The 27,572-nt window shown below is 41.1% G+C and overlaps 1 protein-coding gene across 1 annotated transcript; it reads left to right on the plus strand.

Annotated features, from left to right (window-relative positions):
* Positions 1 to 27,572, plus strand: LOC147113866 (dnaJ homolog subfamily C member 18-like). The gene is made up of 8 exons (XM_085995246.1): positions 1 to 209; positions 4,453 to 4,630; positions 11,693 to 11,838; positions 16,105 to 16,290; positions 21,498 to 21,604; positions 22,331 to 22,440; positions 24,444 to 24,616; positions 26,291 to 27,572. The coding sequence occupies exons 1-8, from the start codon at positions 77 to 79 to the stop codon at positions 26,413 to 26,415; spliced, it is 1,158 nt and encodes a 385-aa protein (XP_085851372.1). The 5' UTR covers positions 1 to 76; the 3' UTR covers positions 26,416 to 27,572.

Below are 27,572 nucleotides of genomic sequence, written 5' to 3' on the forward strand. Positions count from 1 at the left end.
TGACAGTCACTGATTGGTGGCGGTCTCCGGTCAAAGAGAACCCCCCCCCCAAGTAAACACAAGCCGGCCTCGGGCGATGGAGACAGAGCTGGTTGAGGCGGAGCGCTGCATCCAGGCCGCACAGATCTGCTTGAAGTGCGGCGAGCGGGAGAAGGCGCTGCAGTACCTGCACAGGGCGCAGCAGAGGCACCCGACACAGCGAGCGAGAGGTAACGGCGTCCCCGGGCAGGGCAAGGCGTCCGGCTGGCCTTCAGCTCAGGCCCTGCTGACAGAGCGGATTCATGTAGTGCAGGAGAGGAGAGACACACACCTGTTAGAGCAGCTGTAAACAGGCACACACTGTGTTAAATAGGTGAAAGCCAGGCCCAAGACTAGCCCTGGGGGTGGATCAGCCTCACGGTGGACGCATATTTTCCTAAAGTTCCACACATTAGGACACGCATTAGCAGTTGGTGACGGATATTCCTGCTACGTAGCACTGGATTTTGGACACCTGTAATGTCAAGGTACGGAGTGTACCTTCTGAAGGTAGATGCTGTCATAAGAACGTAGGAACAGGAGGAGGCCATTCAATTAGATCATGGCTGATAGGCGACCTAACTCCATAGACCTGCCTTTGGCCCATATCCCTTAATACCTTTGGTTAACAGAAAGCTATCAGTTTCAGATTTTAAAATTAACAATTGATCTAGCATCAATTGCTGTTTGCGGAAGAGAGTTCCAAACTTCTACCACCCTTTGTGTGTAGAAGTGTTTCCTAATTTCACGCCTGAAAGGTCTGGCACTAATTTTTAGATTATGTACCCTAGTCCAAGACTCCCCAACCAGGGAAATAGTTTCTCTTTATCTACTCTCTCTGTTCCCCCTAATATCTTAAACTTTGATCAGATCACCCCTTAACCTTCTAAATTCTAGGGAATACAACCCTAATTTGTGCAATTGCTCCTTGTAATTTAACCCTTGGAGTCCGGGTATCATTCTGGTAAACCTATGCTGCACTCCCTTCAAGGCTAATATATCCTTCCTAAGGTGTGCCCAGATGCTCACATTACTCCAGGTGTGGTCTAACCAGGGTTTTGTATAGCTGCAGCATGACTTCTACCTGCTTGTAGTCTAGTCCTCTAGATATAAAGGTCAGCATTCCATTAGCCTTTCTAATTATTTTCTGTACCTGTTCATGACATTTTAATGATCAGTGTACCTGGACCCCCAAGTCTCTTTGGACCTCCACTGTTTTTAGCTTTTCACCATTTAGAAAGTACCCTGTTCTATCCTTTTTAGGTCCAAAGTGGATGACCTCACATTTGCCTACATTGAAATCCATTTGCCAGTTTTGCCCATTTATGTAATCTATCGATATCCCTTTATAGCTGAATGTTGGGACAGCAACTACAGAGGTTTTACCTGGAGGCCATGTGCTCATATCAATGTTTCAGTGCAGAGAGGCAAGCGGTGATGCTGAAACTTTGCACCTTCAACTACCATTTTAAGTATTGTGCAACCATGTTAAGATTAGGAGTATGGTAGTTGGAACAGCAAGTCTGCCTATTGAGCAGCCTTTTCAATTGTACAGTAATTACCCTTGCAGTGAATGAGGGTGTGGCATTGTGCTGTCTCTGGGATCAAATTGGCTTTAAAATGGCATGCTTGGAGATTAGAATCAAGTCAGTCCTCAATGGCAGACTTGATAATCTGGTATCGGAGAGGGGCAAGTCCATAGCATTCCAAGGTTGCCCAGGCAGCCTGACTCATAGATAAAACCTGAAGAAACAGAGTTGTTACTGGGAATTCTTTTCTGGTATTTTTTTAAATTCATGGGATGTGGGTGTGGCTGGCAAGGGTGGCATTTATTGCCCATCCCTAATTGCCCTTGAGAAGGTGGTGGTGAGCCACCTTGAACTGCTGCAGTCCGTGTGGTGAAGGTACTCCCACAGTGCTGTTAGGGAGGGAGTTCCAGGATTTTGACCCAGCGACGATGAGGGAACAGCGATATATTTCCAAGTAAGAATGGTGTGTGACTAGGAGGTGGTGTTGCTCCCATGCACCTGCTGCCCTTGCAACATCTACCACATAGAAGGACAAGTTTGGGTGGTGCTGCTGCCGAAGAAACTTTGGTGAGTTGCATCTTGTAGATGGAACACACTGCAGCCACGGTGTGCTGGTGGTGGAGGGAGTGAATGTTTAAGGTGGTGGATGGGGTGCCAAACAAGTGGGCTGCTTTGTCCTGGATGGTGTTAAGCTTCATGAGTGTTATTGGAGCTGCACTCATCCAGGAAAGTGGAGAGTAGTATTCTATCGCACTTCTAACTTGTGCCTTGTAGATGATGGAAAGGCTTTGGGGAGTCAAGAAGTGAGTCACTCGCTGCAGAATACCTAGCCTCTGACCTGCTCTTGTAGCCACAGTATTTATGTGGCTGGTCCAGTTAAGTCAATGGTGACCCCCCAGGATGTTGATGGTGGAGGTTTTGATGATGGTAATGCCATTGAATGTCATGGGGAGGTAGTTAGACTCTCTCTCTTGTTGGAGATGGTCATTGCCTGGCACAGATGTTCCTTGCCACTTCTCAGCCCAAACCTGCATAATGTCCAGCTATTGCTGCATGCGGGCACGGATTGCTTAATTATCTGGGGAGTAGCAAATGGAACTGAACACTGCGAACATCCTCACTTCTGACCTTATGATGGAGGGAAGGTCATTGATGAAGCAGCTGAAGATGGTTGCGCCTAGGACACTGCCCTGAGGAACTCCTGCACTGATGTCCTGGGGCTGAGATGATTGACCTCCAACATCCACAACCATCATCATTTGTGCTAGGTATGACTCCAGCCAGTGGAGAGTTTTCCCCCTGATTCACATTGACTTCAGTTTTACTAGGGCTCCTTGATGCCACACTCGGTCAAATGCTGCCTTGATGTCAAGGGCAGTCACTCTCGCCTCACCTCTGGAATTCAGCTCTGTTGTCCATGTTTGGACCAAGGCTATAATGAGGTCTGGAGCCGAGTGGTTCTGGCAGAATCCAAACTGAGCATCGGTGACCAGGTTATTGGTGAGTAAGTGCTGCTTGATGGCACTGTTGATGACACCATCCATCACTTTGCTGATGATTGAGAGTAGACTGATGGGGTGGTAATTGGCCGGATTTGATTTGTCCTGCTTTTTGTAGACAGCTTGTTGACATCATAGCAGTTCGCACAAGGGGATCCCCACTACAGTTCGTTGATTTGAATAAAATGTGGGAAACCCCGATCTTCTCGACACAAGATCCTTGTACGGAGCGTACTTCGGGGCCAGCAGCAAACGCCTTCGCTTCGCTGCTGACTGAAAATTCCACGCCATGAGCTTTGATCTTGGTTCTATATATGTTACAAGCAATAGATTGATTATATTTTTGTTAACAAATAAAACAAAGGTAGGAATAATTGTACATTCCCCACCACTTAACTGTCCCCATTTATCATGAACAGCCATCTATATCGGGCAAACGGCACTATCCATTTGTCATTACCATAGGAGTCAATTACAAATGTGTCACTTAAAACATATTAAGTGTGCCAGCTATTTCGTGCAGTTTAGCGTTACCAATTTAAAAGCTCCACTGATTTCAGACAAAGTCAGGTTATCAAGCAGCTTCAGTCAGTTGTTTGCACTTTTAACAACTATGGCAGGCAGTCTGAGAGTGGAGACTTCAGGCAGCTTCAGTCAATTGATTGAAACTGTCCGAAGTCTCCACTTTCCGACTGCCTCCCGTAGTTAACAATGCAAACAGCTGATTGAAGCTTCCTGAAGTCTCCATCAGATGTTCACACTTTTAACAATTACGGGAGTTATTTCATTGCTACAACCTATTATGGTTTTACCGTCCACCGCGTATAGCGGACATATTGCGTCAACACGAACGCGCCCGCTATATGCGGTGGGAACTGTACCTCTGAGTGGCAGGGGTTTAAAACTGTTAGCAAATGTAACATGGTGCAACTTAATTGAGGCAAACACAACCATTTTATATTGTAGAATTTCACAATCAAGTTTTTTGGTGGTTGGGCATTCCACATTCAGTTTGATTTGGCAGTTGGATGCAAATTAGTGTGAAATTTTATAAAGCAAAAGTGAATTAGGCTGTCTCGGTTTCAACAGTAAATATTAACAGTTGCACTGAGACTGATTTATCCATTAATATTTTTGAAGTACGATAATTTTGTTCTGACCAAACATTCTAATGAACTTTGAATTATTATGAGAGTACTTGTAGATAAAATCACTGCCAAAATCAAATGAGTACTTTGCTTTTAAAAAATATAACTTCAAATTGAGCTAACTTCCTTAAATCTGTAAATTGCATGATTGTTATTATTTAGCAGTTTTATTAAGTTTCACACAATGTATTTTAAAAATAAATCCTATTTTAAGATAACTTTTTCTGTTTTCGTATGTTTTTTCTCTTTAAATTTTAGCACTAATCGATTCAATAATTAGAAATGGCAGTTCAACTGGTTGGAGCAATGACAAGGATGCAGATGACTCTGCTAGTAAGTCCAGCAGATTGAAAAGGTGTGTGAATGGAAATACGCCTGCAGGAATCAGTGAAGCTGCCAAGAGTTACACTCAAGACCAGCTAGAGGGGGTACGGAGGTGAGAATTCACCAAATGTATTTAATAAAATGTAATAATATGCAGGTACAGCAAGGAATTAAGAAGGCAAATGGTATGTTGGCCTTTATTGCAAGGGGGTTGGAGTGCAAGAGTAATGAAGTCTTGCTACAATTGTACAGGGCCTTGGTGAGACCACACCTGCAGTACTTAAGGAAGGATATACTTGCTTTAGAGGGGGTGCAACAAAGGTTCACTAGATTGATTCCTGGGATGAGAGGGTTGTCCTATGAGGAGAGATTGAGTAGAATGGCCTATACTCTCTGGAGTTTAGAAGAATGAGGGGTGATCTCATTGAAACATATAAGATTCTGAGGAGGATTGACAGGGTAGATGCTGAGAGGCTGTTTTCCCTGGCTGGAGAGTCTAGAGCTAGGGGACATAATATCAGGATAAGGTGGTCATTCATTTAGGACTGAGATAAGGAGTAATTTCTTCACACAGAGGGTTGTGAATCTTTGGAATTCTCTACCCCAGTGAGCTGTGGATGCTCAGTCATTGAGTATATTCAAGGCTGAGAGCGATAGAGTTTTAGACTCTTAAAGGAATCAAGGGATATGGGGATCGGGTGGGAAAGTGGAGTTGAGGTCGAAGATTAACCATAGAATCATATAAGTTTATGGCACAGAAGGAAGCCATTTGGCCCATCGTTTCTGTGCTGGTTGAAACGAGCTAGCCAGCCTAATCCCACTTCCCAGCTCTTGATCTGTAGATTTATCGGTTACGGCACTTCAATTGCATATCCAAGTTCATTTTAAATACAATGAAGGTTTCTGCCTCTACCACCATTTCAGATAGTGAGTTCCAGACCCCCACCACCCTCTGGGTGAAAACATTTCTCCTCAACTCCCCTCTAATCCTTCTACTAATTACTTTAAATCTATGCCCCCTGGTTATTGACCTCTCTGCTAAGAGAAACAGGTCCTTCCTATCTACTCTATCTGTGCCCCTCATAATTTTATACACCTCAATCAAGTCTCCCTTCAGCCTCCTCTGTTCCAAAGAAAATAACCCCAGCCTATCCAATCTTTACTCATAGCTAAAATTCTCCAGTCCTGGCAACATCCTCATAAATCTCCTCTGTACACTCTCTAGTGCAATCACATCTTTTCTGTAATGTGGTGACCAGAACTGTACGCAGTACTCTAGTTGTGTCCTAGCTTGTGATTTGTACAGTTCAAGCATAACCTCTCTGCTCTTGTACTCTATGCCTTGGCTAATAAAGGAAAGCACCCGTATGCTTTCCTAACCACCTTATCTACTTGTCCTGCTACCTTCATGGATCTGTGGACATGCACTCCAAGGATCCTCTGCTCCTCTACACTTCGGTATCCTACTATTTAATGTGTATTCCCTTGCCTTGTTAGCCCTCCCTAAATGCATTACCTCACACTTCTCTGGATTGAATTCCATTTGCTACTTTTCTGCCCACCTGACTAGGCCATTGATATCTTCCTGCATTCTACAGCTTTTTTCCTCACCATCAATCACATAGCCAATTTTTGTATCATCTGCAAACTTCTTAATCATGCCCCCTACATTGAAGTCTAAATCATTGATATATGCCACAAAAAGCAAGGGACCTAGTACTGAGCCCTGTGGAATCCTGCTGGAAACTGCCTTCCAGTCACAAAAACACCAGTCGACCATTACCCTTTGTTTCCTGCACTGAGCCAATTTTGGATCCAACTTGCCACTTTCCCTTGGATCCCATGGGCTTTTACTTTTCTGACCAGTCTGCCATGTGGGACCTTGTCAAAAGCCTTGCTTAAAATCCAGATTATAGGAAACTTTGGTTTATCCGGAGGTTGTATGTCCGGAATACTTGCTCTAACGGCAAAAATCAGGAGCTGTTTTCTGTAAGTTTTTTTAGATCTCGTTCTTTTTTTTTCCCAGTCAGCCACTGCAAGGTCTGTAGCTATAGCAACAGCTTCAGCTACAGACGCTTGCAGCTGCAGCCGACTCTTTAGAAGCTGTTGCTAAGCAACAGTGTTTGTTGTCAGATACGGAGATGAAAACCTCCGTATGCTTCAACATTAACTTTGTATGTCCGGCAGTTTTGATAGATCGGCAACACGCCAGTGCCGCCAGTGCCGGATATCACAAAGTTTTCTGTACATCAAACGTGCTACCCGCCTTGTTACCTCCTCAAAAATACAATCAAGTTAGTCAGACATGACCCTCCCGTAACAAATTCATGCTGACTTTCCTTGATTAATCCTAGCCTTTCTAAATGACTATTAATATGGTCCCTTAGAATTTTTTCCAATAATTTGCCCGGACTGACTGGCCTGTAGTTACTTGGTCTCACCCTTTCTCCCTTCTTAAACAACAGTACAGTGTTGGCAGTCCTCTGGCACGATGCCTGTAGCCAGAGAGGATTGGAAAATGATGGTCAGAGCCTTTGCTATTTCCTCCCTTGCTTCTCAACAGCCTGGGATACATTTCATCCTGGCCTGGTGATTTATCTACTTTCAAAGATGCTAAACCCTTTAATATTTCCCCTCTCATTATGTTTATCTCATCTAATATTTCACACTCCTCCTCCTGAACTACAGTGTCTGCATTGTCCCTCTCTTTTGTGAAGACAGATGCAAAGTATTCATAAAGAACCATACCCACATCTTCCGCTTCAACACACAGGTTACCTTTTTGGTCTCTTAATAGGCCATACTCTTTCCTTAGTTATCCTCTTGCTCTTTATGTATTTATAAAACATCTTTGGGTTTTCCTTGATTTTACTTGTCAATATTTTTTCATGCCCTTTCTTTGCTTTCCTAATTTCCTTTTTAATTTCACCCCTGGACTTCATATACATTATTGAGCTCTCGGTATCTAATAAAAGCTTCCCTTTTTTTCCTTATTCTACCCTGTATGCTCCTTGACATCCAAGGGGCTCTAGATTTGGGAGTCCCACCCTTTTTCTTTGTGGGAACATATTTGCTCTGAACCCTCACTGTCTCCTCCTTGAATGCCTCCCACTGCTCTGACACTGATTTACCTTCAAGTAGCTGTTTCCAGTCCACTTTTGCTAAGTCACATCTCAGCTGAGTAAAATTTGCCTTTCCCCAATTGAGAACTTACTGATCTTATCTTATTGAATGGCGGAGCAGGCTTGAGGGGCCGTATGACGTATTCCTGCTATTTCTGATGTTCTTATGTATGCACAAACACTTCTTAAAAGTTAGAGTTTTTTTTTGTTCAGTACTGATAAAGTTTGTGTAAATTGTGCGTGCAACATGGAGCTGCTGTGCTCGCGAATCAAAATTGCTCAATTTTAAATTAGTTTTTTTTTGCACAATTTCAATTCAAACTAAGTTTCTGTGCTTTTTATTTAAATTGCTCAATTGAAATTACTGGGTGATGTGTTTTTTGAGCAAAAACAACTTCAAATTAAGAGTCAGCTGTACCTGTAAAGGCAAAAAGAATGTCTCCTTACAGTTAAAGTATCTCTTATTATACAGTTGCATTAAAGTCAGCTTGGCATTTCTGCTGTTGGCTCATTCTGGTTGTTTTTCTAAAAATGATTTACTTCATGGTAGTGAGGTAAGAACATAAGAAATAGGAGCAGAAGTAGGCCATACAGCCCCGATCTTTGACCTCAACTCCATTTTCCCGCCCGACCTCCATATCCCTTGATTCCCTTAGAGTCCAAAATTCTCTCTATCTCAGCCTTGAATATACTCATCGACTGAGCATCCACAGCCCTTTAGGGTAGAGAATTCCAAAGATTCACAACCCTCTGAGTGAAGAAATTCCTCCTCCTCTCAGTCTTAAATAGCTGACCCCTGATCCTGAGACTATGCCCCCTAGTTCTAGACTCTCCAGCCAGGGGAAACAACTTCTCGGCATCTACCCTGTCAATCCCCCTCGGAATCTTATGTTTCAAATGAGATCACCTCTCATTCTTCTAAACCCCAGAGAGTATAAGCCCAATCTACCTAACCTCTTCTCATAGGACAACCCTCTCATCCCGAGAATCAATCTAGTGAATCTTTGTTGCACCGCCTCTAAGGAAAGTATATCCTTCCTTGGGTACAGAGACCAAAACACTGCACAGTACTCCAGGTGTGGTCTCACCAAAGCCCTGTACAATTGCAACAAGACTTCCTTAATCTTGTACTTCAAACCCCTTGCAATAAAGGCTAACATGCCATTTGCCTTCCTAATTGCTTACTGTACCTGCATGCTAGCTTTCTGTGTTTCCTGTACGAGGTCACCTAAATCTCTCTGAACACCAACATTTAATAGTTTCCCACCATTTATAAAAAAAAAAAAAAAAAAGTGTTTTTCAATTCTTCCTACCAAAGTGAATAACCTCACATTTCCCCACATTATACTCCATCTGCCACCTTATTGCCCACTCACTTAACCTGTCTATATCCCTTTGCAGGCTCTTTGTACCCTCCTCATGGATTACTTTCCCCACCTAGTTTTGTATCGTCAGCAAACTTGGATACAACACTCTTGAGTATGTTGGAAGTACCAACAGCTGCTCCCAGAGAGAGGTGATCAGCATGTATGGTCCCAACTCTGCTGAGTTCTCAAGCTCAGCTGTGCTGATGTCAGAAGATACTGACTGGCAGATAGAGAAATTGAAAAGCAGAAGTTAGCTCCTTGGCAGATTAGGTAAGAATGGCAAAATTGAATGTCAGGTAATAGGTTGCTTGGGGAGATAAAGAAAGGGGGTGAATACACCCTCGCATTTATAAATTCAAGACAAATGGGTTTTTGAGAATATATTACAGGATTATATCTCCTTGGATTTAGATAAATTTCTAAATCACAAAGCAATCTTTGACTTGCAAATAGCTGAGTCTTGAGATTAAGAAACTTGTAGCAATCCCAGCTACCTGCTAACCTTGGAAGTACAGAAAACTTTGTGATATCCGGCACCGACGGGACCGAGCTGTTGCCGTCCCATCAAAACTGCCGGACACCAGCGCTAATGTTAAAACATATGGAAGCTTTTGCGCTCCGTATCTAGCAACAAACCCTGTTGCTTAGCAACAGCTTCTAAACAGTCGGCTGTAGCTTGCAAGCGCCTCTGTAGCTAAGCAACAGCTTTAGCTAGACCTTGCAGAGCCTGACTGGTGGAAAAAAAAGCAACGAAAAGAAAAAAAAATTACTGAACCGACTCCTGAATTTTGCCGGTGGCTCGAGCATTCCGGACAGTTAACCTCCGGATAAACCAAAGTTTCCTGTACTACAGCTTTTCTTTATTTCACTTGTTATTGACACCTGTTCCCAATTAATTTCTTTTAAATTTTGAAGTTAAATTTCTTCTGTCTTTCACCTTTGGTCTCGTCACTCCACTTTCCAACTTCCACTGAACTACCTTAATTCACTTAAAAGCTTAACAGAATAGCCTGATGTGTCTCTTCCTCTAATTTTTCATCTTCTTGCCTTTCACTCCCCTTCCATTCCTGTGGCGAAGCAGCTAGCCTTTATCCCTCAACCAACATCACTAAAACAGATTATCCCATTGTTGTTTGTGGGAGCTTGCCGTGTGCAAATTGGTTGCCGTGTTTCCTACATTACAACAGTGACTACACTTCTAAAGTATTTCATTGGCTGTAAAGCACTTTGGAATCTCCTGAGGTTGTGAAAATGCTATACAGGTTCAAGTCTGTCTTTCATTTGTAAAAAATAGTGTAAGTTAACTAAAGGATAATTGCAGCGAATATATGTGTTTCTTCATGGGCATAGTCGTGTAGAGAAATGCAACTGAATTGGAATTCGCAAAGAAAGATTACATTTTAATTAGGACTCAATATATTGTAATAAAGGAATGCTGATTTTTAAATTTCTACTTGCATCCAAATGCTGCTATGATTTGGCATAGACTTTACTGTTCACTTAATGTTATTAGTGGAATTTAGGGACTAGGGTTTATTTAATTATTCTGCATTAAAAGACCATCTGGGAATAATTGGGTCGTGCCTCCTTTGGGGCGCTACTTTTAGCATCCCGAAAAAGCTAGCACCCCCCGTGCCCGAAATTCAATGGTAGCACCCAAGCAGGAGACGGGGCGCTACTGGAAATGCTCCGCCTCCCTCTTGGGGCACTCGCATTGAATATCACGGTGCTACGTGCAGCAGCGCCATGCGCGTCGGCACGTAGCGCCGCGGTACTGCAGGCCTCCTGCAGGGGAGGGGCCTAGCGCAGCACGCACCGGGGAACGGGGTACCGGCAAAAGAGCCTGGCACTTGAGAGGAGACCCTCAAAGCCTCCTTGGAAAAAGTGTAACATCCCCACTGACACCTGGGAATCCCTGGCCCAAGACCGCACAAAGTGGAGGAGAAGCATCCGGGAAGGCGCCGAACACCTCGAGTCTCTTCACCGGGAGCAAGCGGAAGCCAAGCGCAGGCAGCGCAAGGAGCGCACATCAACCCAAGCACCCCACCCACCCACCCGTCCCTTCAACCACCGTCTGCCCCACCTGTGACAGAGACTGTAGGTCCCGCATTGGACTAATCAGTCACCTGCGAGCTCATTTTTAATGTGGAAGCAAGTCATCCTCGGTTCCGAGGGACTGCCTAAGAAGAAGAATGGGACGAGCAAAGCAACCAAATTTTTCCCTCCATGAATATAACAGCAGGGTTTAAATCCTAGGTGTGAATTTTAACAAGATTAAACATGTTGAAGAATACTTTCCATAATGTAATGTTGTACTTTAAAGTTTATTCTGCATCCTGGTATTAACTTAAATCCTCTCTACTGCCTGATCAAAAAAATTATGATGCTGTTCTAAAATTGGGGTTAAGTGATACTTGGACAGCTTAATCTGTCTCTGCCTGTGCTATAGCTGACCTGGAAGTGCTTAGTGTTGACACTGGATGCAAAAAGTCTTCCATTCCCTCGCACTGCTATCAGGCATGTTAAAGGCCAGGCAAATGCACCAAAAAAAGTAAAATACAAAATCATATTACATTTACAATGTAACTTTGCTTTTCTTCTAATCCTTTCTCCTGCCCCGTCCCCGAATGGAAACTATTCCAGATCACAGTATATCAGATGAATTGTTATGTTAATGCTTTGCAGGATAAAACGATGTAAGAATTACTATGAAATGTTGGGAGTTGGTAGAAGTGCTGATGAAGAGGATTTGAAGAGGTCCTATAGGAAGTTGGCATTGAAGTTTCACCCTGATAAAAACTGTGCCCCTGGAGCAACGGATGCATTTAAAGGTACAAAGCTGTAACTTCACATTTACGTCAAAATCAAGAAGAAATACCAATAAAGGAAAGTCCTAAAACAATGGAATAAAGGACTAGTAACTAAATGACCAGCACAATATAGAAAATTAATGACCTAAAAAAACTGACCAAAGTTTCTAGAATTTTAATGAAATCCATGAGCAATTTTAGAAACTCAACAAAAAAAAATGCTCATTTTATTTTTAATTGCTGCCTTAATCACTGAATCTGTTCTCCAAACTCTCTAATTTTTCAGTATACTTCACATGCTATGGGTAGGTTACCGAGTTTACTGGTTAAAATTCCAGCGATTTGTGTCCCTTTTCAGGACTTTTTGATCAGAACCATGTGATCTCCTCCTTGTCATAGGGGTGTCTCGATACTACCTTCATTTCTGTTTCTCTTGTTATTTTTAGTTTCCTTGAGAAAGTTTCATGAATTAAACAAATCGACTTTGGGCTTTTATTTTTGAGCTGCACTTGGAAATATTCCCAATTAAGCCTTCTCTGAGAAACGGCACCTTTCTAGCAAAGTGTGAGACTGATGCCGAGAATTTCCTTGAAACAAATTACACCGCTGTTGCCTCTTTTTAAAGAAACTTTGTGCTTGCTGGCCTGCAAGGGGAATTACTGCTCATTTGCATTCCTCTTGTTGCATTGGTGTAAAACGGGTATAAACAGCTGAACCACCCGGAGACCTCAATAGCGTTTTAAAAAAGTCAGTTCAGCCTGCACTCTTGAAGCAGCAGACTGGGTGGCAGACAGGTAAGAGATGGACGGGGGCTTGGCTCTTTCATTTCACTCTCTAATCATTTCACTGCATGTCTTAGTGACTTTAAAAAAAAAAAAATCATGCTTGGACACAATTATGACTACACAGACACCATCTGGATCCAGAGGCCAGTAAGACATGGCAAGCCAGAGATAATGAACACAGAACTTCACCGATTCAGACTTCCAAGTGCTCCTCGAGGAAATCGAAGGCAGGGGGCACAGACTCCTGGGTGTGGGTGCCATTAAGCCACCCAGAAATGTAACTCGTGCTGTCTGGTGAAAGCAGGCACAGAATACCAACTCCCTCACCCCCAGGATTGCATTATAGTGCTGGAAAAAGTTCAATGACCTCACCAAGGCGGGGGAGATATACAGACTGGTACTCTCATCTTTTTCTTGCCTACCCTGGGCACCAGCACACTCTTCAGCCTCTTAAATCGTCACTTGTGCAACTCGCCCTTCACTACAATCTGTTTAAGGGCGGCCCTAACTCAGTGTCTTACACTATGGTTACCCAGCTCCCCATAGCAATTATTTATCATGCAGAACCTTAAAACTCCTTCCTCCACTTTTAACAGCCTCATGCCCCCTCTTGCTTCACCTCCCCATGCTACTTGGCACACACTTAACTGCTAGCCTTACCCCCATTCATTATATTCTTGCAGGATAAATTGGCACGCAATGATGCCAAAGACAGACACATCTCCACTTTTGATCTGCTAACCCCTTCGAGGACGAGACCATGCAGCTTGTAGGCACTCATTCACTCTTGCCATGGGAGATGGCATGGTCAGTGACATCTTGCCAGGTTCATAACTGAGTGACTATGCTGTCACTAGCATAGCTCTGACACAATACACAAACCGAATATTCCACCATCTTTCTCTCTCTCCTCAATGCTCACCCATTCTTACCTTCTACCCTTATTTCCTGCAGATTGACTGCCACAGTTGAGGCACAGGAGGAGGAAGATGATGAGAAGGAGTTACTGGGGAGGTTTTTCTTCCTTGTCGCATTCCAAGTGCAAAAGAATTGTATCACTTTTTAAAAGCACATCATCCTGAGGTGACCTAGCAAAGTAACCAGGGGACATCTCTTGCACGCCTACTCTTATCGAAGAGTTGTTTTAAAGTCAGAAGAGCTATAGATTTACTTCAGTGTTCAAGGTATGAATTTGAACATGCAGTTCAGATTGAACACTGGTGCAGCAGATACAAGATCTCATTGACTAATTTGGATCTGTTTGAAGTAGAAAACCAGATGCACTCCCATGGGTAGGGCAGCACTTGCCAATGGAGAAACTGAAAGAGTTATCCAATGTGAGGTGGCAATAAACAAAGCAAGCTTGAGTACTGGATTATATCATCCGATTAGTTGAGTTCAAATCCCCAGAACGGTGAAATCAAAGGGGCCAAATAGCCGTCTTACTCAAACCTTACCCTAGCCTATATTGTGAGATACAAGGTCCAGCCTTGTAAATATAGGCTGTAAAAAGCGGACCACTCTACACATCCACCTCTTTCTCCTTCATCACAATTTCTGGGAAACCCTCAAGTGGACATTGACCCTTCTCGGATAGACAGAAAATACATAGACATACATTTAATTTACAACACAGGAACAGGCCATTTGGCCCAACCAGGTGTTTACCCTCCATGCGAACAAATAGTTCTAATCACATTTACCACCTTGTTCCCATATCCCTTCTACCCCTTTTCCTTAAGTCAACTATTCAATCTGTTCTTGAATGTTGACAAAGCTTCTGCCTCATCCATTAACCCTAGAAGTGAATTCCACAGCCTCATAACTTTCTGTGTGAAGAGGTTTCTCCTGCCCTCTGTTCTAAATCTCTCATTTAATCTTGTATCTATGGCCCCTCATTGTTGACTGCTTCAACTACTGGAAACAGTCTGCTTCTATCTACCCTGTCCTATCTTTTGATCATTTTAAATACTTCTATCTTATCGTTCCCTAATCTTTGTTCTGATGAAAAAAGACCCAATTTTTCAAGTCTTTCTTTGTATATATTTTTCCTCATACCAGGCAGCCTCCTAATGAATCTGCTTTGGACTCTCTAAAGCTTCAATCTTCTTCCTACAGTGTGGAGGAGTCCAATAATGCACACAATACTCTGAGTTCTTATCGAAGTTTTATTTGGGCTCATCATTACCTCTTGGCTTTTATATTCTATATCACTTGTGATTATAGCTGCTGCCTTTAATGTCATGTACCTACAAATTCCTCTGCTCTTCTACAGCACCAAGCCTACTTCTATTCAGAGTATAATTACTGCTGTTATTTTACCAAAATGCATCATCCCTTACTTATTGACATTTATATCCATTTGCCACTTTTTAATTCTTATCATCTTATCAATATCCCTTGAGGGGAGGTACAGAGGTTCATTTGCTTATGAACCCAAAAAAGCTCCGATTCCTGGCATTGGATGAATGCCACTTCTATTGTGTTTGCTGAGCCAGGGCCATCTGGATGGTATCTTTTCCATTCTGAAAATGCATTTGACCCCTTGCCAAACAGAATAGATCACGTCCCAAAAGTTGGGAAAGCTCTTAAATGTTAGTGAACAGTTTGGCTTCTGAACAGAGCAAATTATGCCAGAGTGTTTAGGGCAACCAAACCTCTCTTGCTTCCTGCAAAACTTTACAATAAAAAATTTAGTTTCTTCTAATTGTATTCTTTGTATTCACCTTAAACTCTATGCAAAGTTGTATAGATTCTGAACTGTACAGTAACTCCTTTGGGGTTTGTCTCCTTTGGGGTGGCTTCTTGACCTGCAGATGCCTCATAGTCAGAAAAAATTGACAGTGATCACTCAGGATGCTGCTATTTGCAGCAGTAAGGAGATGTCACGTGGTTCTGCCCAAAAGCCTTTATAATAAGAAAAAGATTTTGTTAAGAATCATAGAATCATACAGCACAGAAGAAGAACATTCAGCACATTGTGTCTGTGCTAGCTTTTTGAAAGAGCTATCCAATTAGCCTCACTCCCCTGCTCTTTCCCCATAGACCTGCAAATATTTCCTTTCAAGTATATATCCAATTCCCTTTGGAAAGTTATTGTTGAATCTGCTTCCACCCCCCTGTCGGCAATGCATTCCAGATCATAACTCGCTGTGTAAAAGCACTTCTCATTTCCCCCCCTGATTCTTTTTCCAATTACCTTAAATCTGTGCCCTCTGGTTATTGAGCCTCTTGCCAGTGGAAAAGTTTCTCCTTATTTACTCTATCGAAATGCTTCATAATTTTGAAATTATGTTCTGAACTTGGCTGTAGGTATATATCTTTTAATCTAAGAGTAACTTAAAAAAAAAATAAAGGTATATCATCATCTTTTAATTTTTTTTGACTGACTAGTTAAATTTACCATTCTTGGAGAATATTCATTACAATGGCTGTGAGCAGAAGCTAATAGCAAAGTAAGGATGCAGATATTAGTAACTGAAATGACTAATGTTTATTTTAGCAATAGGGAATGCATATGCTATTCTCAGCAACCCAGAAAAACGCAAACAGTATGATCAACGTGGAGAGGAACCAGCAACCGTCCGCAGTCCTTATGCCAACAGTTCAAACTATTACAGAGAATTTGAAGCGGATATAACACCTGAAGATTTATTCAACATGTTCTTTGGTGGAAGATTCCCCACCGGTTGGTATTGCTATAATGCTGTACAGAAAGATCATTTCAACTATAATAATCACAATGAATTAAGCTAAATTGAAATTACACTACAAGCAACGATTTTTTGTGTTCAAATCTTTCAGAAAACTACTGGTGTCAGCCAGATGAATGTGTAGGTTTCCATGATCCTCAGTTGTTTTTTCTGTTTGGTAGCAGCAAACTTGGTAATAAAACTAAGACCGGCAGTCTTTCATGGAGGAAGGCAGGGAGCGACACAAATCCCACTATATTCAAGAAGTCCTGGTTTTCAAGTGACTAATGGCTATAAATCAATTTCTGGACAGATGATATTTGGCAGCCCAGACTTGGACGAGCTATCTGCAGCATAAAGGAGTAGGATTCCGAAACTACTTAGTGGGTAGGATGGTCCTAGCTGGACAAGCAATCCATGATTTGTGCTGCAAGCTGTGCAGTATTAGCATGTTGACCTTCAGCGATACCAATTTATTTGGCGTTAGATAAGTTGACTATATTCCTACTGTGCGAGAGTGCACTCCATATCAGGAAAATGAAAATTCTACAGAATTTGATCTTGCACTAGTTTGATGTGGAGACTCTTAAGCTTGATAATGGGGTTCCATGTGTGTCAAGACACCTAACTGACCAAAAATAAATTATTGCAATGATTATATGCCCATCTGCTAATACTTGCTGAAAGTTCAGGAGATGCATCTAGTTCAAAAGCAAAATATTGCAGATGCTGGAAATCTGAAATAAAAGCCAAAAATGCTGGAAATACTCAGGTCAGGCAGCATCTTGTGGAGAGAGAAACAGAATTAACGTTTCAGGTCGATGACCTTTTGTCAGAACTAGAAAAAGTTGGAGATGTAACAGGTTTTAACAACTACAGTGGTGGGGAGGAGAGGAAAGAACAAAAATGAAGGTCTGTGGTAGGGTGGAAAGCAGGAGTAATTAAATGACAAAAGGGATGATGGTGCAAAGCAAAAGGAGATGGTAATGGGGCAAGTAAAGAAACGAAAGATGGGTTTAGAAGAGGTGTAAATGGGAATAGCAGAATCATCATCAGCTGCCGTCTAGAAAAAATATGCGCAGAGGTTATGATCTGAAATTGTTGAATTCGATGTCTAGTCCAGAAGGCTGTAAAGTGCCTAATGGAAAGATGAAGTGCTGTTCCTGGAGCTTACGTTGAGCTTCGTTAGAGCCGTGTAGGAGGCCGAGGATAGAGAAGTCGGAGTGGGAGTGGAGCGGAGAATTAAAGTGATAGGCGACCGGAAGCTCAGGGTCACGCTTGCAGACTGAACAGAGGTGTCCCGCAAAGTGGTCACCCAACCTGCGTTTGGTCTCCCCAGTGTAGTGGAGACCGCATCTTGAGCAGCGAATACAGTATACTAAATTGAAAGAAGTACGAGTAAATCGCTGTTTCACCTGGAAGGTGGGTCCCTGGATGATGGGGAGGGAGGAGGTAAAAGGGCAGGTGTTGCAGCTCCTGCGCTTGCACGGGAAGGTGCTGAGAAGGGGAGGGGATGTTGGGATGATTGAGGAGTGGACCAGGGTGTCGCAGAGGGAATGGTCCCTTCGGAATGCTGAAAAAGGAGGGATGGGGAGGGGAAGATGTGTTTGATGGCGGCATCACGCTGGAGATGGCGGAGGATGATCCGTTGAATGGGGAACCCTATCATGGTTCTGGGAGGGAGGGGAAGGGGTGAGAGCAGAAGTGCGGGAAATGGAATGAACATGGAGATGGCAGAGGATGATCCGTTGAATGTGGAGGCTGGTGGGGTGGAACGTGAAGACAAGGGGAACCCGATCATGGTTCTGGGAGGGAGGGGAAGGGGTGAGAGCAGAAATGCAGGAAATGGAACAAACCCGGTCGAGGGCCCTGTCAACCACGGTAGAGGGGAATCCTCTGATGAGGAAAAAGGAAGACCTATCAGAAGCACTAGTATGGAAGGTGGCATCATCAGAACAGATGTGACGGAGACAGAGAAACTGGGAGAATGGAACAGAGTCCTTAACAGGAAGCAGGGTGGAAGTCTAGTCAAGGTACCTGTGAGTCCGTGGGCTTATAGTGGATGTTGGTCGATGGCCTATACAGAAATGGAGACTGAGAAGCCGAGGAAGGGAAGAGAAGAGTCCGAGATGGACCATGTGAAGGTGAGGAAAGGGTGAAAATTGGAAGCAAAGTGAATGACATTTTCCATTTCAGGGTGACAGCAGGAAACTGCACCGATACAATCATTAATGTTCCAGAAAAAGAGGTGAGGGAGGGACCCGGAGTAGGACTGGAACCAAAAAATGGCCCAGAAATTCGGGTTGGAGGCCGCGGGTGCAAGCCTCTGACCTGCACTTACCTAGCGCGCCGGCCGTTGTGCTGTGGGCCCATGTGGGATTCCGATCCTGGGCCTCCTCCAACTGCCGGCGGGCAGTGCTTGTGTATCCCAGGGGCACAGTTAGTTCGACGCATCCCCTGGGATCACGTGGGCCATGGAGAGCCAATGGTAGCAGGGAATCTGTATTCATAGATGTGACAGGAAGAGCTGTCCAATCTATGAATACAATTCATCACTAAAACTTCAAATAATTTTTTTTTAAATCACATTTTTAAAATAACTAAATTACATAAAATAACTATTTTAAACAATAATTTAAATTTTTGAAAAAGTTAATTACAGTTCTAACGGGGCTAAAAATAAACTTACCTTTCTTTAAAGTATTTAAAAATAATAAACCTGTGGAAAAAATGTTTTAACTCAATTCACCACTTACCTTGTTAAAAGCATGCCTTGCAACTGCTTTTTACAAGCGTAGCTCTTGGAGACTTATCCTCCTGGAGAAACCTGCAAAAAAAAAAAAACGGAAGTTCCAGGTGTACGCGCTGCCTCTCCGGCGCACGCGTTCGACCTGTGAACCCCTTCCTTTAAGAGAACGGAAGTTCCGGTTTCCCGCGCATGCGCAGTGCATGGACGAAACCGGCACTTTTGTTGGGCCTACGCGTGAGTACCCAGCGCGTACTCACCCGTGGGGACCCGAATTTCTGGCCCAATGTATCTAGTTACTATTTTGTGCATCTCTCTAAGAGAAATTTGCTTGTACTGTTGCCTTACTTGAATCTGATTGTACTTTCATCACTCCAATATCTACTTGGCACTTGTGCAGTTAAGAATCAGGAGGTTTTAGAAATGCCATGTTTGTTGTGGCACAAGCTATTGCAGGCAATTAAACCAATGCCAGAAGCAAACAACAATACTGAAGCAAAGCACTGGAGAACTGGTTTGAAATAGCCCAAGCTCATTTTATATAGGCCCTTGCACCCATTGTATCCTGGGCTGGCTGTGAACATGGTCCCAGAGTGAAAGGCCATCATTCCATTCAGTCCCCTTGACTGTTTTCAGCAGATTTGGTCTCCTGGTGTTAATTTTAATTATCTCTTTCCTGGGTCTTTTGCCCTATATTTATATCATTAATGCATTACCACTTAAAAAAAAAAAAAAATGTATGTAGTTTTGCATGTCTGTTGTGGTCTTAAAAGGTATACACTTTTTATTACACTCTTATAAAATGGCCATACTGGCAGAAAATGGCCATTATAGTTTTAAATGTAGTTTTGAGCTCTGGCATGAAACCAGCTCGGGTGGAGAACATCTTAATCCTGTGCATTGATCAATATAAGAATAAATCTATTTATTGAAGTGTATGTTCATAGATTTGCTTTGTGTGTTAGTTGCACTTCAGTTTTTTAAATAGTATGGCCAGTTATAAGTAAATGTACTGTAGTCAAATCTAGCATAGGCAGTACAAAATGTTGAATGTCAAGTTAAATATAGAAATGGGCTGTTTGAACTTTGACCATGCTTATATTTTTACTTGGTATGGACATGAAGATAAATGCCATATACCTTGAGGATCTATAGCCGGAGACACTTTCTTCATTTTTGATTTTTGTTCTTCATGGAGTTATAGAAAGAAAGTCTATTCCAAATAGATTCAGTGAGTGGCAATTATCTCATCCCAGGCCCATTAGGCAGGATGAAACCAAATTGTTTTGAGAACAGCAGAAGATGTTCTTTTTAAACCTATGCCCCAAAGGGAGAGGAGAAGTAGCTGGTTTTATTGACAAGCCTATTGGCAAATCACTAAATGGGAGGAAGTCAGCATCTTGGCATTCTCCGGCTAGGAACATGGAGAGAAAAGAGTTTTAAACATGAGACTATGAGGCCCGAAGCAGGAAGTTAAAAATACAGCAGGTTAGTTTTTGTAGTTAGAAGTAGTCTGAAAGAAAGATGATCCCAAAAACAAGTAAGTCAGCCTACGGAAGGGGATAGAGTGTGTGGCTTATTATTTTTCCCATGTTTTTGAGGAGAAAAGTGGAATTCAGTCAAATAAATGATTTATTTGTAATTGTTACTCTCTATTCACTTGCTGTCTGTGAAATAAAGCAGCATAACAATTTGTATCTGGCTTCATCTTACCAAGTGTTTCTCAATCCACCTTTGAAAAGATCGGAGTAATGATATGAGGGCACATATGAGAGTCGAGGCATCCAACTGAGATCATGAGGAGGTCCTATTGCTGCACCCCTGGGTTATTCAATTGTATAATTAGGTAGTATGGGCACACCTATAAATGCAAGATGATTGGACCATTTATGTGAGTGACCAGCACCAATGAATCCAAGAGAATATCTAAGTCATATTCAAAACTTGTGGCACTCATTAAAAATTATAGGTACATATTTTTTTTTGCTGAGTATACATTCTGAAGGTATCTACATACAGGAAACTCTTTTTAAAATCCGGTACCGGCGTGGTGCTGGTTGATCAAAAAGTCCGGATTACTGAGAGGTATACTTACTAAGGTACGAGAGCCCCGTACACGGCCACAGATCCAGGCGTCAGGTGCAGGAACCCCGGTTACACGGCCACAGATCCAGGAACCCCGGTTACACGGCCACTAATATGAAGTAAAACTTACCTGAACCTACTCCTGAATTTTGCCGCTTAAGAGAGATTTCCAAATATTTAGGTGTCGGTAACAAGAGAGTTTCCTGTATATTATTTACATTGAAATGAAAATCTAGCAATGCCTAAACAAATCCAATATTTCTGCATGGAAGACGAGAACAATGCTGTCAGTTTTACTGTTGGATTTTATGATCTGTTTCTCACAAAGTTGGTTTGAAATTGCTAATGAAGTATCTTCTGTTTTTTGACCAGGTAATATTCATGCCTATACAAATGGAAGGACAACGTACACCCATATTTACCGCCGGCGCCGCCGTATGAATGAAAGGGCAGAAGAAGAGCAGGAGGATAAGACTCAGGTGAATGTTAATACTTCTGTGAGGTAGGATATGTGAGATACTAAGGCATGAACAATAGATGTGGCTTCTGTTTATAATCCCTCAGAAAGGTAGGGACTGTTTCTTCATTTGGAAAAAATAACCCTAAAGGCCCTGTATATTCTTAAAAAGGAACATTGAACTTTATAACATCAATCTCGAGTTAAATGCCTGTTAGACCTAATCATAGATTGCTGATCAAACCTCTGCAGTTGGATATATCTTGCGTGTTCAAATCTGTAGTAAAATATATTAATTACTATATTATGATTTACCTCATCTGCTTCTCCGCTTCAAAACTACTACCTTCCAGTTAAGGGCAGAGTTGATGGAAAATCTGGTGTTACAAATCATCTGGCCTTTTATATGCAGAAGGATTGGAGAGTGAAGACATTATTTTGTAACACATCGTAAACGGGGTGATTACATGAAGGTCTCTACTCCAAATAACCAGTCTATGATTTTTGAATTTTAAAATAAGAGCATAGCTGCATTAGTAAAATAATCTTTGCTGATATTAATAAAGCATAATTTGTGGAGAATTGAGATGCAACATACACAATGAATAAGCAAAGGAGTTAGTTGCTGGGAATTAATATTACACTTTTGGAATTAAGGAAATGTTGAAAACAAGATTTCACCAATTGTGATTTAAGCCAATTAGAGATTCCTTAACTGACCATTTTTCCTTTCTTGCACATTTTGCAGGGAACTTATTCAGCATTTGTGCAGCTGTTGCCAGTCTTTATATTAGTATTTGTGTCGCTTGTAGCCCAATTGATGGTGACCAATCCTCCATACAGTCTTTACTACAAGCTGTAAGTTTAATGTTTTTAAAATGTTATTGTGCTAATCATTTTCCTTTTAATCATTTTGAAACATTTGCACCCAAATGGGGGAAAAAAACTAAATTACTTTATTATTAACTTTGAAGAAATGGTCTATGTTGTCATGGTGCTCAAATTGAAATTGAATATTAAGAAATATATGGAAACCTTGTGAAGAAACTGTATAAAAGAAATAAAAACCTAAAATACTGGAAATACTCAGCAGGTCAGGCAGCATCTGTGGAAAGAGAAACAGAGTTAACGTTTCAGGTCGATGACCTTTCATAAAAGTAAAAGTAAGTTTTTAAAAGATGCTAAATAATTCAAAGTATTAACCATTTTATCTTGAATTGTTCATGTGGGTGGGTAGATTTGCCTAACACCAGTTCTTGATTATTTGGACTGGTTAACAGGTTCAGAATAAATTGTTATTTTTTTTAAAAACTAGCTGATAAAATGGGTGGTGCTATAAGCCCTTTTATTAATGGGACCTAGGTTGAATGAAGTCTACATTGACGATGTTTATTAGTGATTTTTTTAATACTGTTTTTGTATTGTATGCCAAAAAACAATGGTAAAACTATTCAATTTCTCTTAGAATGCATTGTACTTCAGTATGGTGCAGATGGAAAAACCATAAATGTAGTAATATTAAAAAAAATGTACAATATGCAACTAGCTCAGATAGCTTTACCCATACATCTTTTGAATTAAATGTTAAATCAGGGCCCTTCTGCCTGTTCAGGTGGATGCAAGAGCATAGCACTTTTTCAAAGAAGATCTGGTCAACATTCATCTCTTAACCAACTAAAACAAATTGACTGGTTATTTATCTCGTATACTGTTTGTGGGGCATTGTGTGAAATTGGTTATGTTCAACTACAAAACAATTGTGATTACTCTTCAAAAAGTAATTTATTGTCTCTGAAGTACTTCAGGATGTTCTGAGAATGTAAAAGGCACTTTGTAAATGTAATTTATTTTCTTTCTTTATATAAGCAAGGTTTAAAAAAAAAAGCCTGTTTTTATTAAAACATGGCACTGCAATTGGCACAAGATGAGGTAAGAATGGGAAAATGAATCACCCAGGGTTCCTTTTCCTAATTGCTATCCAGTGCCTCACCCTCCGAAAGTGGATGTGTATGGACATTGGGAATAGGATTGGTCTTAGCTGCAGTCAATCCCTCCCTCAGTCACCCATGGTTGCTGCCAGCACTGATGGTATCTGCTCATCCACAAAGAATAGTTGTTTAAGTGAGGACAGGAAGACTGCAAGTGCTTCTGAAATGTTATTTCAACATGTTCAAAGGTGAGAAGGGTAGAAGATTGGTGGGGAAGGGGAGATTAAATTTTTCTCTGCAGACATATGTCATCCTAATGAGCAAAAGTACCAATTTAGTGACAACACTGAATTCATACAATAACTATATAAATGATGTGCACTTGTTATGTATGAGATAATAGATCATTTTTGTAGTTGCAGTGTAACCACAAGAGGGCAGAATTACATTTTAATTACAGTGCTGGATCTGAAAATGAAATATGTTAAGAAATTGCCTTTAAAAGTTGGGTACTGGTGGAGATAGAATGAAGGAATCTTGTTGATCATTGAGATTAAAAAGCTGAAACAAATGCAGGCCATAAAAAAATGCCACACAGTGCATGTTATTGCAGAAGAATATAGAATTTTGTAAAAATAAATCCCAGTGCCACTGCACCTTTGGTCACTCGAGCCAACAGTTGTGACTTGCTGAAAATACAGCAAAAAGATGTTTTAATACTCCTGGTACAAAAATATTCTCCACATGGGATTACAAAAACAGGAGGATCAGGAAATGTGACATTGTTGTACTTTTATATTCATTATTGAATTAATAATAAATCTAGTTCGTACTATAGATGTTTTACTAAATGTAGCAAAATTAGCTTTTTATGCATTGATCTATATAATCTACGTGGAGGATAACTGCATAACATCTGTTCTAATTATTCAGGTCATTGGGCCATGTTCAGTCCAGAGAAACGGAACGTTTTAAAGTAGCATATTTTGTTGACAAAGGATTTGAGAAAGAGTACCAAGGCATAGCACTGCAGAATGTGGAAAATAATGTTGAGAATGACTACATTGATCACCTTCAAAATAGCTGCTGGAAGGAAAAACAGCAAAGTAAGTACGCATTTAAAAGATCTAGTTTACTAATGAAAGAAAACCTTCATTCACTTTTTTTTCTTTTTTGCATTATAAAAATTTTCCACTGAAATGATGACCTCTCTGGGCTGGCTGCATGTGTTTTCAGCTGCTTCAACATACTGAAACATATTTACTGTGGACGAAGGCATTTGAAAATATAATTTTTGCATTTTAAACTGTTCTCAGTTTTGTATACTGAGTGTTTTCAGACAAGAACAGTGTGCATATTACTAAGTCCAACCATGTGAGGGAGCTCCGTTACCATTTTAGTAGAAATACAGGACCATGAAAGTCTAAGGGCTGAAGTATTTAGCTGTACTAGCACAAACCGTGAAGCACCATTAGGTTAATGGCTAGGTCTACTGATATCCCCTTCACACTTGTTTAGTAATTCCTCCATGCCAGTTATCCTCGCTCTTCCAATAGCATCTACACTCATTATAAGAACAATATTTTTAAATCAACAGAAAGACAAAGCAATATTTTAATGGTTCTTTGTAACTAATTATTTAACAGGGATGCTGATTGTGACAGTAACTGTTTCAATACGGTTGATTCCTATTGTTCCCTTCAATTTGCCAGCCCCAAGAGAACAATTTTCTTCCACAAACATCCAACATGAGCTATTTGCATCAGTTGCTGTAAGATGAGTTTGTTTTTGCAAGGACTGTTGCTTGGTTGTGCAGTGTATTTAGTTACATTGGCTATTTAAAAGGAACTGTGAAATTTGCATCTCACTAGAAAAATAATTTACATTAAATGGCATTTTATTTTTTCAGCACTTGGATCGTGTAAGTAAACCACCACATGAATCATGCTGTGATACTAGGGTAGAAAACCTGATCAGATGTAACACAATTTATACTTTTGTTTCAATCTCTGATACATGTTCAGGTGACATAGAGCACTAGTGTGGGCCAGTGGGCAATGCGTTCATTGTTACATCTCACCTAGATATTTCTTTTTTCTATTTTCTGTTAATTCTGAAACATTAATTTGGATGGTCTCTTTCCTCCCCTTTTCCTAAACTGTTGGAGGTGGCTCCTATAAAAGGAAGCGCATGTTTAATTGTTCTGATGTGCTTGGGCTGAGTTCACAACCATTGGTCTGTGCCAAAATACCCTTCTTTATTTGTGTAAACATGCAGTTATGATTACACCCAGGCAGCATCCTCTGGTTTATTCTAATCCTGCAGGGGAATCTTTGATAATACAGGTAGACTATCCTTTATCCGAAAACCTCGGGACCAGCCGTGTTTCGGTTTTCGGAAAATTTCGGATTTCAGAAGGTATTTTATAAGACTGGGAAATTTGTCGGGGGTCGGGGTCGTCGGGGGGTCGGGGGTGGGGGTCGGCAGGGGTCGGGGTCGTGCGCACGACTTACGCTGAACGAAACCTTTCGGTTTTCAGAGGATTTCGGTTTTCGGAAGTGCGGATAAAGGATACACTATCCCTTATCCGAAAGGGCGGGGGGTCGGGGTCGTGCGCACGACTTACGCTGAACGAAAAAACCTTCGGTTTTTAGAGGGTTTCGGTTTTCGGAAGTTCGGATAAAGGGTAGTCTACCTGTATAGTAGCTGGATTGTTCTGCACCTATATTCTTTTGTGCCACAGATATTACACACTGACTTAAGTGTGATCTTTTTTGCAGAAACTGATTTGCTGAATTTGGCCAGGTTATACAGGGATGAGCGCCTGAAGCAGAAAGCTGAATCTCTTAAGACAGAAAACTGTGAAAAATTGTCCAGACTTGTTGAACTTCAAAGGGGAGGATGACAACAATTGTAGCTTCGCATCATGAAACATGGATTAAAATCAGCAAAGGAAGTTCTAATACTGTTATATTTAATACCAGAACCAAACATACTGGTTGCTTAAACTTGAATGCATTTTGAAAAATGTTATCTATCCATTCAGGGTGGGTATAAAGGAGAAGCCATGATTGTAGAATGGAAGTATTGGCTGAATTAAGTTATGTTTGGTAGCTAGCATTAAAACGTTCATTAAGCTTAGGTTAGTAATTTATTTTTGACTTGCACATGAGGTGTATTTATTTCCTTATATTAAGGGTGGATAGTTTTAATTAGTGCCTGTAATTTGTCACTCCAGTTCCAGCCTTACTGTATAAGTTCCAGCTTTTTAACATGAATAGTGTGGGCATTTGGTTTGTAACATGTATTACTTGCCAGCTATGGACAGCTATAGGCAAGTTTAATAGATGTTGGCTCAAAGGTATTTTCATTTTTTATAGACAGTTTAATTGTGATTAAAGTGTAGTGCTTCATTAGTAATGCACTCTTCAAATCTGCCTGTTTGTCAATTTTAAGCATTTGATTTATCACCACAAACATGTTGGAAGTCGTCATATCTGAAACTTTCAGAAATGTTCTGTAAATCTGAGATTTATTTTTGCAGTCCCGGTTTATTGGCATATACAGTGTGGTTCCACTATGAAACTTCTGAATTAGTGCTGAAGTGCCAATTGTTGAACCAATAGTTCTTGCACAGAGATTCTGCTTCATTATATGACAAAAAACATTAAGTCAGTAATACTATTTATTGGGTTTGTGCTGCTGAGTAAAATGCTTAAATAGAATTTCTATATTAAAACAAAAATTGAGATTTTGATTAAATACAGAACTTTCCTCATTTTAAACTCAAGAAAAACAATAATTGGTATCCAGGAACCATATTCACAAATGGCCATAATTACAAAAATTCCTTTTGCAAATTTAGTAGTGCACTTGTTTGCATCAGTGTCCTTTGCAAATATGGCTCCAGGTCTGTAACTAATGCAGGAATTGCATATGTTGGTGTTATTTAATGTACATATTTAGAGTTGTATTTATTGAGACCAATCACACAAATGATTGTGAAATTGCATGCTGTAAAATTTAAATTTTCATGAGTTGAATAAAAACTTTAGCACAATT

This window comes from Somniosus microcephalus, chromosome 8, assembly GCF_052327205.1.
Source record: "Somniosus microcephalus isolate GS21.2 chromosome 8, FLI_Smic_1.0, whole genome shotgun sequence".
In the NCBI taxonomy this organism is placed as follows: Eukaryota; Metazoa; Chordata; class Chondrichthyes; order Squaliformes; family Somniosidae; genus Somniosus; species Somniosus microcephalus.

What these genes read in the sequence shown, in the direction of transcription:
- LOC147113866 (XM_085995246.1), top strand. Translation starts at nt 77, where the DNA reads ATGGAGACAGAGCTGGTTGAGGCGGAGCGCTGCATCCAGGCCGCACAG. An exon ending in CAGCTAGAGGGGGTACGGAG is followed by an intron (nt 4,631 to 11,692) that starts GTGAGAATTCAC and finishes AATGCTTTGCAG; the next exon opens with GATAAAACGATGTAAGAATT. An exon ending in AGCAGGAGGATAAGACTCAG is followed by an intron (nt 21,605 to 22,330) that starts GTGAATGTTAAT and finishes CACATTTTGCAG; the next exon opens with GGAACTTATTCAGCATTTGT.